Below are 13688 nucleotides of genomic sequence, written 5' to 3' on the forward strand. Positions count from 1 at the left end.
TTTGTAGAATAATAATGTCACTGCTAAAGTATAGGTTATCTTGGTAAGAGAGAAAAGAATACAAAAGGTAAATTTAAGCCCAATTTTTAAAATCTGTGAATTCTACACTCATAAATGTTTCTCTGATGATTAGTGATTTTTGCTTTTATTGTTCTTATTTGCTCTTTCAAATACTGCTCTTACTGAATTCTCCCACTGTCCACCTGAAAAGGGATAAGTTTTATAACTTTTATAATAGCCACATTTTAAGTGTTATTTTTTTCACATATGATTCCTTTTCTGTGGCTACACACAGAAAAGGCAGACATGCAAACACATAGGTAAATAAATGTACATACCACTGATCATGGGTTTTATACTGGTGAACGTGTATTCCTGTCTTCTAGCAGGTCTTATGTTCAGGAACTTGGATGGATTACAGACCAATATATACACAGAACTTACCTTGAAACCATCAGAAGTTTCAATCTGCCACCATATACAACACATGTGCCAGAAAATGACACTAAATTTCAGGTGTTGCCCCACCCCATTCTAGAGATTTAAAAGTAATAGAATGCCTGAATGCATGATATAGTCAGACTTTTCCTGAATTGGTCACTTATCCCAGGAAACATTGACTATCATCTAGAATGTCTATGAAGGAGTCAATATTTTATGACTTATTTATTGTTTTATAGCAGTGCTTGGCTCTCAATATTCATTCCATAAAAATTTGTGATTAGGGTGGAAAAAAAAAATCATGTCAACTAATAAGTCAGGACATAGCTAAGTCCACAGTGCCTCTCATCACTGTTTCTTCAGTCATCTCCCAAAAGGTGAATGTATTTTGGCCAGCATATTAAAAAGCAGAGACATTACTTTGCAAACAAAGGCCTGTATAGTCAAAGCTATGGTTTTTCCAGTAGTCATATGTGGATGTTAGAGGGCACCTTAAAGAATTGATGCTTTTGAGCTGTGGTGTTGGAGAAGACCCTTGAGAGTAACTTTGACTGCAAGGAGATCAAACCAGTAAATCCTAAAGGAAATCAATCCTGAATATTCATTGAAAGGACTGATGCTGAAGCTGAAGCTCCAATAATTTGGCCACCTGATGTTAAGAACTGACTCATTAGAAAAGCCTCCGATGCTGGGAAAGATTGAAGGCAGGAGAAGAAGAGGATGACAAAGGATTGGGTGGTTGGATGGCATCACTGACTCAATGGACATGAGTTAGGGCAAGTTCTAGGACATGGTGAAGGACAGGGAATTCTGGCATGTTTCAGTCCATGTGGACACAAACAGTCAGACATAACTGAGCCACTGAACACAACAAACATTTTTCCATGCTATTAGACCCATAGTAGAATCCCTTTTGTTTCCACACATCTGCACTTATCCTATAACCTTCCAATGTACCATTGGGATCTCCTCTCCCATAATTAATAATTCACCTGTATCCTCAAATAATTTACTTAACATTTTCTATACCTCTTAGTGTTAACTGAATTAAGACCCTCTCTTGAAGACAGTATTTCAACCACAACTCCCTTATGAGAAAATAATCCCACACTCACTACTTCAGAAAGTGGGATTTGAGCTATTGGCTTTATTATATTTCTAGATCATTCTTCCCTTTGCTCCTATTTTTAAAGTACATGGATTCATTTGAAGCTCGTGTCATTTTGGCTGAGCAACTATCTAGACTAGAACTTTCCACAGTGTGGTCCTAAACAGCCTGCATCAGAATCACCCATGGTGTTATTTTAAATGTCTATCCCAGGGCACAATCAAATGCTTTAAATCAGAAATTCTGAGTATGAAACACAAGTACTTTAATTTTTACCTAGTACACCATGTGAATCTATGAATTCTAAAGCCTGAGGAACCGTGTACCTTCTTCCCTTCATATTGCTGTCATTTACTGGTATCATGACCTCTCTCCACATGCATTTACATTTTGGCATCAGATGCACAACTTTTCACTTATTAAAAGACCTGGTATCATTGCAGCCTATGTCAAAAGTAAGATGAACTTTTGAATATGCTGGCATCCCTGTTTGCATCTCCAAGGTAGATACCACTTTTCATTTCAGGTACTCATTACTATGTCCACACCATAAACCTCAACATTCCCTAGAGCTGCTCCAGCTTTACTATCTTAAAGCAAAATGTCACAAAACAACCTCTGTCCTTTTAGATTCCTTCCCATTTACTTCCTTTAATCTTTGAATAGAGTGGAAAGATAACAAATGCTTATATAACCATTGTTCTCTTATCAACAGTGAGAAATGTATTGTTATTTCTTACCAGTTTAGTGTCGGTTTGAGTAGCAATAATTTTTTAAGATCGTGGATAAGAATTCATCCCTTAAAAATTTTGATATGAAATCTCCAAATCAGAAACAAGTAGTACAGTTCATCAGTATAGGAAAATGGGATGGAATAGGGCCTCATAGTAATTCCATCTGTACATGCAATAGGCATCAGCAGATGGGAGGTATAGTTGATTAGACAATCTTACAGGAGAATCAACATACCCTTGATTTCAGTGAAACAAACTAGAGTAGTGAACACTTGTAAGTTGTAGATAAAAAACATCAATAAATAAATTTTGGTGAATAATATTCAAAAGTCAAAAGGCATGAGGCATGGTAATCAGACCAAGGCAGGAGTTGAAGAGCAAGTCTCTCTCCATTAAGATGATAAATTAAAAATATTTTGGTTAATATCTCTATACAGCTTTGGACAATAAGCTCCATGATGTTGATGATTTTTTGTGTCTTGAAAAGTGAAAGTTGCTCAGTCGTGTCTGACTCTTTACAGCCCCATGGACTATACAGTTCATGAAATTCTCCAGGCCAGAATACTGGAGTGGGTAGCCTTTCCTTTCTCCAGAGGATATTCCCAATCCAGGGATCGAACCCAGGTCTCCCACATTGTAGGTGGATTTTTTACCAGCTGAGACACAAGGGACTTATCTATCATTATATACCCAGAATCTAGTACAAAATAGATGACTAGTAAAAAAAAAAAAAAAAAATGAATAAGAATTGGATTTGATAAAAAGAAAGCCATTTCATTATGACAGAGACTCAAAATGAGGGAAAATGAAGTCAATTCCTATCATTGGAGGCCCAGAATATTGAGTCTCAAACTAAGAAACTTGGCTACAGGTTTGTAGAGCAGCAGCACCAGACAGCAGTAAGTACTGACCTCTGCTTGGCAAACACTGGTGAACTGGGGATTTCTAGGCACATCACACATCAACAAAGGACAGACTGAGGCAAGAAGGCAGAAGTAACTCAGAACTAGAACCACTGATTAGATTACCTAAGTATTTCTTGAACACTCTCTAAAAATGTTAGGAGGCTTGTCGGGACTAGATGCTTAGATGGAAGTAATAGTTGGGAAATAGAAACACTATAGTGGAGGAAAATAGAACAAAGGAAAGAGAAATAATGGAAAAGCATGAAATGTTATATTTACTCTTTTATTTTGCAAGTTTGTGTTTCTTTTGTTGCCCCAATTCAACTATATTATGTGCTCTTTAATATGACTAATAAATATATTCATTTCTACCATATATTGTGCCTAAATCAGCACCATGAAGCAAATAAGGCTTAATTAGTGATTGATGAATAGGACTGAAATCTCAGCTTGAACAAAATGCAGCTCCTTCTCTACTACTCTAAGGTTGGGAGGTATATCTTCAGCTTTCTATGATAAAGTTATTTTCTTTCTCAGGTTAAGAAAACATCCAACATATGTCAACATCTTTAGTTATTCTGAATATTCCAGATCCTCCTCCCCAGCCTTATTAGTGCCCCCTTTACCTCCTTGTTCCTTAGAGTATATATGAGTGGGTTAAGTGTTGGGGTTACAACAGTGTAGAAAAGAGTGAGAAACTTGCCCTGTTCATGAGTGTAGTGACTCTTGGGTTGAAGATAGACAGCTGTGACAGTGCCATAGAAGAGGGAGACTACAAGAAGATGAGAAGTGCAGGTGCCAAATGCTTTCTTCTTCCCTGCGGTTGATTTTATTCTCAGCACAGCTCTAGCAATAGCAATGTAAGAGGAAAGGATAATAATCAAGGGCACCACCAGGAGAATAATACCAGCTATGAGTATCTGAATTTCAATGTCGATGGTGTCTGCACTAGAGACCTGAATGAGGGCTGGGACTTCACACACAATGTCATCCACCCTCTGGTGGGAGCAGAAAGGTAACCGGAGGGTAGCAGGAGACTGAATCAGAGACTGAATCAGGCCAGTCCCCCATGCTAGGACAGCCAGCTGTAGACAAAGTTTTGGGTGCATGATAGTGGTATATTGCAGTGGATGACACACTGCCACATAGCGGTCCACAGCCATGACCACAAGCAGGACACATTCAGTGGTCCCAAGCCACAAGAAGACATAGAGTTGAATGGCACAGCCAGTGTAGCTGATGGTCTTTTCTGGACCCCAGAAATTAATCAACATCTGTGGAACACAGCTGCTGGTGAAACAGAGATCTAGCAGAGATAGGTTGGAAAGAAAGTAATACATTGGGATGTGGAGTTTTGGATCCTTCAAAGAAACAAGAATTATGACCATATTTCCTGTAATAGTCAAGCAATAAGAGATCAGAATTACTGAAAAGAGCATTCTCTCCAAATATGGCTTGTCAGAGAAGCCCAGAAGGATGAAATCACTGTGGCTGTCATTGCAAATTGTGAACATAGCTTCTAAAGCAATCGTCTCTTCAGGGAATGGTTCAAAAGTAGTTGCTTAAAGACCTGTGGGGTTCCAGTACAGAAACAGGAGGAGGGGCAATATGAATTATTTGATTCCTTTTTACTCAAGAATGAGATTTTTGCATCCTTATTTTGGGAAAACAATACAAGATTTAGTGATCTGTTTTAATCCTTGATACTCATCACTCTATTTTTTTCTTCTTCCTTTACATCTTCTTCATATGTTGCATTTTTATAACTCTGCATTAGAAACAATACATAAAATAAATATTAAATATATGTATCAGTAAAATTGACTTTATTAAATATTATAATATCATTTCATCTTTGCTCTCAAAGTTCATATGTTTATAACATTTATCATAAAGTTTTGATACACCTTAACATTGAATCATTTTCTCTTTAAACTTCTTTATTCATTTTGTGCTCTTATTTCTCTGTGTCCTTGTATTGCAATTTGTATGAATACCTTGCTCCCATCCCTCAGTCTTCATTCCTCCTTCTCCCTTTCTCTTCCTCATTCAGCCTTCCCACCACTCTCTTGATTTCTGAGCTTGAATCCTTCCTCAAATCCCCTGCATTCCTATACACTTACAGTGAGAAAACAGAAAGAGAAATTAAGGAAACAATTCCATTCACCATTGCAATGAAAAGAATAAAATACTTAGGAATATATCTACCTGAAGAAACAAAAGACCTATATATAGAAAACTATAAAACACTGGTGAAAGAAATCAAAGAGGACACAAATAGATGGAGAAATATACCATGTTCATGGATCAGAAGAATCAATATAGTAAAAATGAGTATACTACCCAAAGCAATCTATAGATTCAATGCAATCCCTATTAAGCTACCAACGGTACTCTTCACAGAACTAGAACAAATAATTTCACAATTTGTATGGAAATACAAAAAACCTCGAATAGCCAAAGCAATCTTGAGAAAGAAGAATGGAACTAGAGGAATCAAACTGCCTGACTTCAGTCTCTACCACAAAGCCACAGTCATCAAGACAGTATGGCACAAAGATAGAAATATAGATCAATGGAACAAAATAGAAAGCCCAGAGATAAATCCACGTACCTATGGACACCTTATCTTTGACAAAGGAGGCAAGAATATACAATGGAGAAAAGATAGTCTGTTTAACAAGTGGTGTTGGGAAAACTGGTTAACCACTTGTAAAAGAATGAAACTAGAACACTTTCTAACACCATACACAAAAATAAACTCAAAATGAATGAAAGATCTAAATGTAAGACCAGAAACTATTAAACTCCTAGAGGAAAACATAGGCAAAACAGTCTCTGACATAAACTACAGCAGGATCCTCTATGACCCACCTCCCAGGATATTGGAAATAAAAGCAAAAATAAACAAATGGGACCTAATTAAAACTAAAAGCTTCTGCACAACAAAGGAAACTATAAGTAAGGTGAAAAGACAGCCCTCAGATTGGGAGAAAATAATAGCAAATGAAACAACAGACAAAGAATTAATCCCAAAAATACACAAGCAACTCCTGCAGCTCAATTCCAGAAAAATAAAAGACCCAATCAAAAAGTGGGCCAAAGAACTAAACAGACATTTCTCCAAAGAAGACATACAGATGGCTCACAAACACATGAAAAGATGCTCAACATCACTCATTATTAGAGAAATGCAAATCAAAACCACAATGAGGTACCATTACACGCCAGTCAGAATGTCTGCTATCCAAAAGTCTACAAGCAATAAATGCTGGAGAGGGTGTGGAGAAAAGGGAACCCTCTTACACTGTTGGTGGGAATGCAAACTAGTACAGCCACTATGGAGAACAGTGTGGAGATTCCTTAAAAAACTGGAAATAGAACTGCCATATGACCTAGCAATCCCACTGCTGGGCATCCACACTGAGGAAACCAGAATTGAAAGAGACACGTGTATCCCAATATTCATCGCAGCATTGTTTATAATAGCCAGGACATAGGAGCAACCTAGATGTCCATGGACAGACAAATGGATAAGGAAGCTGTGGTACATATACACAATGGAATATTACTTAGCCATTAAAAAGAACACATTTGAATCAGTTCTAATGAGGTGGATGAAACTGGAGCCTATTATACAGAGTGAAGTAAGCCAGAGAGAAAAATACCAGTACAGTATGCTAACGCATATATATGGAATTTAGAAAGATGGTAACGATAACCCTGTAAGCGAGACCGCAAAAGAGACACAGATGTATTGAACAGTCTTTTAGGCTCTATGGGAGAAGGCGGGTGAGGGCAGGATGATATGGGAAAATGGCATGGATACATGTAAATTCATATGTGAAATGAATCGCCAGTCCAGGTTCGATTCATGATACAGGGTGCTCGGGGCTGGTGCACTGGGATGACCCAGAGGGATGGGATGGGGAGAGAAGAGGGAGGGGGGTTCAGGATGGGGAACACATGTACACCCACGGTGGATTCAAGTCAGTGTATGGCAAAACCAATACAATATTGTAAAGTAAAATAAATAAATAAATAAAAGAAAACTTTATGGTTTGTGATGAGGAAGTTGTTTAAACTCACATTCTTATCTTAGTTTTTTCCTTAGATTATATGTTTGAAAAATGGAGGGGAGGTGGGAGAATCATAGAACCTGTCTATGCTTGTTGAGAAACTAAATGTGAAGGAGTTCCTGGCCATAATAACTCCTCAACGTTTGTTACTTGTCATGAGCCTGATGATGATACTGTTCAATTGATTGCTCCAGGAACAAAACATCAAAATATAGAAGCAAGCTTTTATAGACAGTATAAGTTATATCAGACTTCCCAGGTGGCATTAGTGGTAAAGAATCAACCTGCCAATGCAGGAGACATAAGAGACACTGTTTTGACCCCTGAGTTGGGAAAATCCCCTAGAGGAGGGCACAGCAATCCACTCCAGTATTCTTGCCTGGAGAATGCCACGGGCAAAGGACCCTGGTAGGCTACAGTCCACAGGGTCGCATAGAGTTGGACATAACTGAAGTGACTTAGCACGCAGCACACACACATAAGTTATATCACTTAGAAAAAAGAAATGTCATATATCTACATTTTTCCTTGAAAGAACTGAAAAGTAATTGTACCCACTTCTCACCACTTTAAATTATCAATCTTTATATTGCAGTATAGACATAACTATTTTTAACATGCTTTTCTTTCTATAAAACCTGAGATTACAAAACAAGTTTGAAATATGTACTATTATTTATCTGTCCAGTAGATTAAAAATGATTTGAGGAAATACTCTTTCCACTCAGTCACTGGCAGTATTTTCTTAACATCCAAAAGAAAGATGGCATCCATAGTTCCTTTTCCTTCTTCTTTCTCCATTTTTCTGTTATTAATTTTTTTAAACTTCTATATTCTCTTCCTTCACTTTCCTGCTTTTCTGTTTCCTACCAATTTTCCTATTCATATATCATAACAAAATCTGTTCTTCAACTTTTACATAGCATTTTTTACAATTCCAAGCATTTTCATTTACAATAAGCTTTTGCCAAGGGAGTCTCCCAACAAGACTCCTTGAAGGAAAATAATAAATGTTTATGATTTGAAAAGGATTTTACAAATTTATGACCTTCAGTGACTCCTTGAACTGCATATCCTTCCAAGAAATGTAAACTCTTGGGCTCCCTTCTCTCACCCAAATCAATATGTTTCATAAAGCTTGACTTATGCCAACATTTAAATAAAAATATTCCTTTTCCAGAACAGTTTTCAGTTTACCAAATACTAGAGAACTGAACTAAATTATCAAAACTCTGATGGGAAATTCCAGATGTTTCCATCACTTTATTCATAATTTATTACTTATTTACCAAGTCATTTCACAAATATAAATTTAAGAAAATGTACATATAATCAATGGATAAAAATAAATTTTAATTAGAGATCCATAGATGAAACTGACACTGAAAATCAGAAGCAGCAGCATATCTCTGCTTGACTGAGTTCTTATCAGGTAACTACCAATTTGCTAAATCAATTAGGTTATTTAATCCTCACCAAAAAATTATCAGATGGTTAAATATGCCTGGGTTAGCTTCCTATATTTTATCAGCAGTTATGCTTTGTTTTTTATCATTTTAAATAATTCTAAAAATGATAATGTGAACTAGAGAAAATCAAAAGCTTGGGAATATCATTGAAACATTTAAATTCCTATAAAAATAATACATTGCATCAAATGGAACACTCAAGCTAGAATTCTAAGAAAAAATATGACATTATCTGATATATACAATCTATTATATAGTCACAGGGGTGAATTCTTAATCTCAGTCTAATGCAGCTTCAATAATGTAATGATATCATGCAACATTTTACATCAGTATATGTTTAGGAATTACCTGGTAGCTCAGTCAGTAAAGAATTTGACTGCAGTGCAGGAGAACTAGGTTCAATCTTTGTGTCAGGAAGATCCCCTGGAGAAGGAAATAGCAACCCACTCCAGTATTCATGCCTGGAAAATCTCATGGACAGAGAAACCTGGCAGGCTACAGCCCATGGGGTCACAAGAGTCAGACATGATTTAGTAAATGAACCACCAGCACATATTTTTGCTTTTACACAGCTTGCTGGAAGATATGTCCTGAATATTTTAGTCCTATTATTTTTTATCTACCCACGCTATTCTTACCCACCTATCATGATCACATTTGACTTTATCTAAAAACTAAAAGTAGATTTATTTAAAGTTCTCTCAATCAATAGTTCTCGTGCTTACAGTATATTAATCTACAAGAAACTCACAAGCACAACTATTTTAAAGGGGATTAAGACGCTAAAGGATCTCTCATGTCTCATATTTTTATTTTTCTTAGATTTTCTTCTTTTCTTTTTCTATTTTTACAATGACATGTATTTTTAAAAATCCACATAGACTCTTTGATCCTCTATTCTCTTTTCTGTGCCACTGTTCCTTTATTTTATGTAAAATTTTGCAAATTGGAGTTGAAATGTTAGCACTTTGATTATGAATCTGAGCTCAATGTTTAGTAGAAGAAATAAGTTGATATTTTAAAAAAATCTCAGAGTCTTACAGATTTTCCCATCTCCAAAATCAAGTTACCTCTTATTCCAATCTGTGACTGTTATCCACTTCCAGTAACTTTCAGTTTGTTTGTGTTCTTGTATAAGGTTAGATTGTTTCACTTTTCCTCATTTTTTCTTCTTTAAAAAAAAAAAGTATTTTCTATATGTATATATCTACCTAAATTTCTATCTACATATTTGCATCTCCATGAATCAACCTTTTCTCTCTAAGCTCCTGTTTAATTACAGATCATTGGAAGAGGTATATCCACTGACCAGTCCTTGATCAACTGTTCTCAAAAAATTCGTGGATAGGAGAGAGTCTTAGTTTAGCTCATATTCAGTATGCAAAATACTATAAGAATTCTCTACTTCTGTTGAGACTGTCCTCTTCTCACAAACATCAATTTTGCCCATGCTTTTCCTTTAACTCATCTCTTCTTCTCAAAATAGCATCTAGAGGAGATTCTGTGGAGAGCAAATGCATCCCAATTAATGTGGTTACAAATGTGGAATACAATATTTACATCTCACCTTCTAAAACAGATGCCTCTGGTGAAGTATATCTGAATGCACAGACCACCTCTGATTTCAACAGAACTTTAGGGGACAGTTCTGTGTGAACTCAGATTCATCTCATCTACCCTGACAGGGTCTTAGCTCAAGCATGCTATATACACCTTCCTGGTTGGCCCCAAGGCCTTGTATAACACTGTGGGAGTCTAATTGACACAAAGACAAGTGCTGCCCCAAAATGCAAGAGACTTAATGACCCTAGAGGAAACTTTCAAACAAGGGAGAATGGTAGCAAGTGGATAAGTGTTCCAGCAATTCTTCCTTCATGTGAAAAAATCTTATGTGTCTTCCAGGAAGTCCCGGGAGAACTCATCTCCCATTGCACACAACCTGACTAATACACCCTTACACTCTCTGTTTTTCTTACCTGTCTCATTTTTCCTGTCCTTTACTCATTATTGTTGAAACCAGTTGTTTGACTCTAATTTCTATTCTCAAGCTCTGCTTTCTGGAGGACCTAAATGGAATTGGTCTGGAAGCAGTATTTGAAAGCAGACTCTTAGAAGAGTATTCAGGGAATAATTCACTCACCAGTCAAATTGTGACAAACCTCCCACAGGTAGGGGTAAGTGGAATAGTGGTAACTCAACATGCTCTAACATCACTACTGCTAATAGTCTTACATGTTGTGGTTTGGCATACCATACAGGTAGAAGAAGCACTGAAGTACATCTAGCCCTTGGAAGAAATGAGGGTAATGATACTTAGATAATTGTCAACATTGTGGGCTTTCACTGATTATCTTGGCAGCCTTGAAAAAAAAGAAAGAGTAGTATGCTCCAGTCAGTCAGCCAATTACCAGCCTAAGGCTATGATTCTCAAACTGTTGGTTAAAATGCAGATTTCTGGGTCCCACATCCAGAGTTTATGATTCCCTAGGTTTGGGGTAAGGCCCAAGAATTGGCATTTCTAATAAAGTCCTAGTTGATGATAATGAAGCAGGTCCAGGGAGCAACTTTGGGAACAAATAACTAGGGAACGCTACAAAAGCAAGTAAACTTCCATGGAAGCACTTAAAGAGATTCTCATATCCTACATAGGAAAGAGAGATGAAAATCAGACGCAGGACTTGGTTTTAAGAGTGACAGGACTCCAAAGAAGAATAAATGCACATCTCAACAGACTGTTTATATTAAAGTCAGGACTCTAAGAGGGATGAAGCCAGACCTTGCCACCTAAGATGGTGGATATAGGTACGATTGCACATCAAAAATGTGAACTTACTTTCAGATTTCTCTGAATCTCTAAAACTGACAAAAGCAGTCTTCTCCCTCTTGTTAGAGGAGAGGGAACTCCAATTGTCAGAGATCATGTAAACATGTTCCTTGCAAGATGCTTCAGACCTTCTCACAGTCTCTCATTGTCCTTACTCAACAACTCCAGAGAAATAACTATGATCCCTACTATAAGAGAAAATAGATTAGGAATACGTGTAAATCTATGGCTGATTCATATCAATGTATGACAAAACCCACTGAAATGTTGTGAAGTAATTAGCCTCCAGCTAATAAAAAAATTAAAAAAAAAAAAAAAAAGAAAAATGGAGGGGAGGTGGGAGAATCATAGAACCTGTCTATGCTTGTTGAGAAACTAAATGTGAAGGAGTTCCTGGCCATAATAACTCCTCAACGTTTGTTACTTGTCATGAGCCTGATGATGATACTGTTCAATTGATTGCTCCAGGAACAAAACATCAAAATATAGAAGCAAGCTTTTATAGACAGTATAAGTTATATCAGACTTCCCAGGTGGCATTAGTGGTAAAGAATCAACCTGCCAATGCAGGAGACATAAGAGACACTGTTTTGACCCCTGAGTTGGGAAAATCCCCTAGAGGAGGGCACAGCAATCCACTCCAGTATTCTTGCCTGGAGAATGCCACGGGCAAAGGACCCTGGTAGGCTACAGTCCACAGGGTCGCATAGAGTTGGACATAACTGAAGTGACTTAGCACGCAGCACACACACATAAGTTATATCACTTAGAAAAAAGAAATGTCATATATCTACATTTTTCCTTGAAAGAACTGAAAAGTAATTGTACCCACTTCTCACCACTTTAAATTATCAATCTTTATATTGCAGTATAGACATAACTATTTTTAACATGCTTTTCTTTCTATAAAACCTGAGATTACAAAACAAGTTTGAAATATGTACTATTATTTATCTGTCCAGTAGATTAAAAATGATTTGAGGAAATACTCTTTCCACTCAGTCACTGGCAGTATTTTCTTAACATCCAAAAGAAAGATGGCATCCATAGTTCCTTTTCCTTCTTCTTTCTCCATTTTTCTGTTATTAATTTTTTTAAACTTCTATATTCTCTTCCTTCACTTTCCTGCTTTTCTGTTTCCTACCAATTTTCCTATTCATATATCATAACAAAATCAGTTCTTCAACTTTTACATAGCATTTTTTACAATTCCAAGCATTTTCATTTACAATAAGCTTTTGCCAAGGGAGTCTCCCAACAAGACTCCTTGAAGGAAAATAATAAATGTTTATGATTTGAAAAGGATTTTACAAATTTATGACCTTCAGTGACTCCTTGAACTGCATATCCTTCCAAGAAATGTAAACTCTTGGGCTCCCTTCTCTCACCCAAATCAATATGTTTCATAAAGCTTGACTTATGCCAACATTTAAATAAAAATATTCCTTTTCCAGAACAGTTTTCAGTTTACCAAATACTAGAGAACTGAACTAAATTATCAAAACTCTGATGGGAAATTCCAGATGTTTCCATCACTTTATTCATAATTTATTACTTATTTACCAAGTCATTTCACAAATATAAATTTAAGAAAATGTACATATAATCAATGGATAAAAATAAATTTTAATTAGAGATCCGTAGATGAAACTGACACTGAAAATCAGAAGCAGCAGCATATCTCTGCTTGACTGAGTTCTTATCAGGTAACTACCAATTTGCTAAATCAATTAGGTTATTTAATCCTCACCAAAAAATTATCAGATGGTTAAATATGCCTGGGTTAGCTTCCTATATTTTATCAGCAGTTATGCTTTGTTTTTTATCATTTTAAATAATTCTAAAAATGATAATGTGAACTAGAGAAAATCAAAAGCTTGGGAATATCATTGAAACATTTAAATTCCTATAAAAATAATACATTGCATCAAATGGAACACTCAAGCTAGAATTCTAAGAAAAAATATGACATTATCTGATATATACAATCTATTATATAGTCACAGGGGTGAATTCTTAATCTCAGTCTAATGCAGCTTCAATAATGTAATGATATCATGCAACATTTTACATCAGTATATGTTTAGGAATTACCTGGTAGCTCAGTCAGTAAAGAATTTGACTG

At 36.2% G+C, this 13688-nt stretch overlaps 1 protein-coding gene across 1 annotated transcript; it reads right to left on the bottom strand.

Annotated features, from left to right (window-relative positions):
• Positions 1-3757: 3757 nt before the first annotated feature.
• On the bottom strand, positions 3758-4702 carry LOC122429247 (olfactory receptor 2H2-like). The gene has a single exon (XM_043449483.1). It carries the CDS (start codon positions 4700-4702, stop codon positions 3758-3760), a length of 945 nt encoding a protein of 314 aa, XP_043305418.1.
• Positions 4703-13688: the final 8986 nt, after the last annotated feature.

This window comes from Cervus canadensis, chromosome 28 (assembly GCF_019320065.1).
Source record: "Cervus canadensis isolate Bull #8, Minnesota chromosome 28, ASM1932006v1, whole genome shotgun sequence".
In the NCBI taxonomy this organism is placed as follows: domain Eukaryota; kingdom Metazoa; phylum Chordata; class Mammalia; order Artiodactyla; family Cervidae; genus Cervus; species Cervus canadensis.

Excerpts from the sequence above, each read along its gene's own strand:
- LOC122429247 (XM_043449483.1), bottom strand. The coding sequence starts at position 4,702 with ATGTTCACAATTTGCAATGACAGCCACAGTGATTTCATCCTTCTGGGC.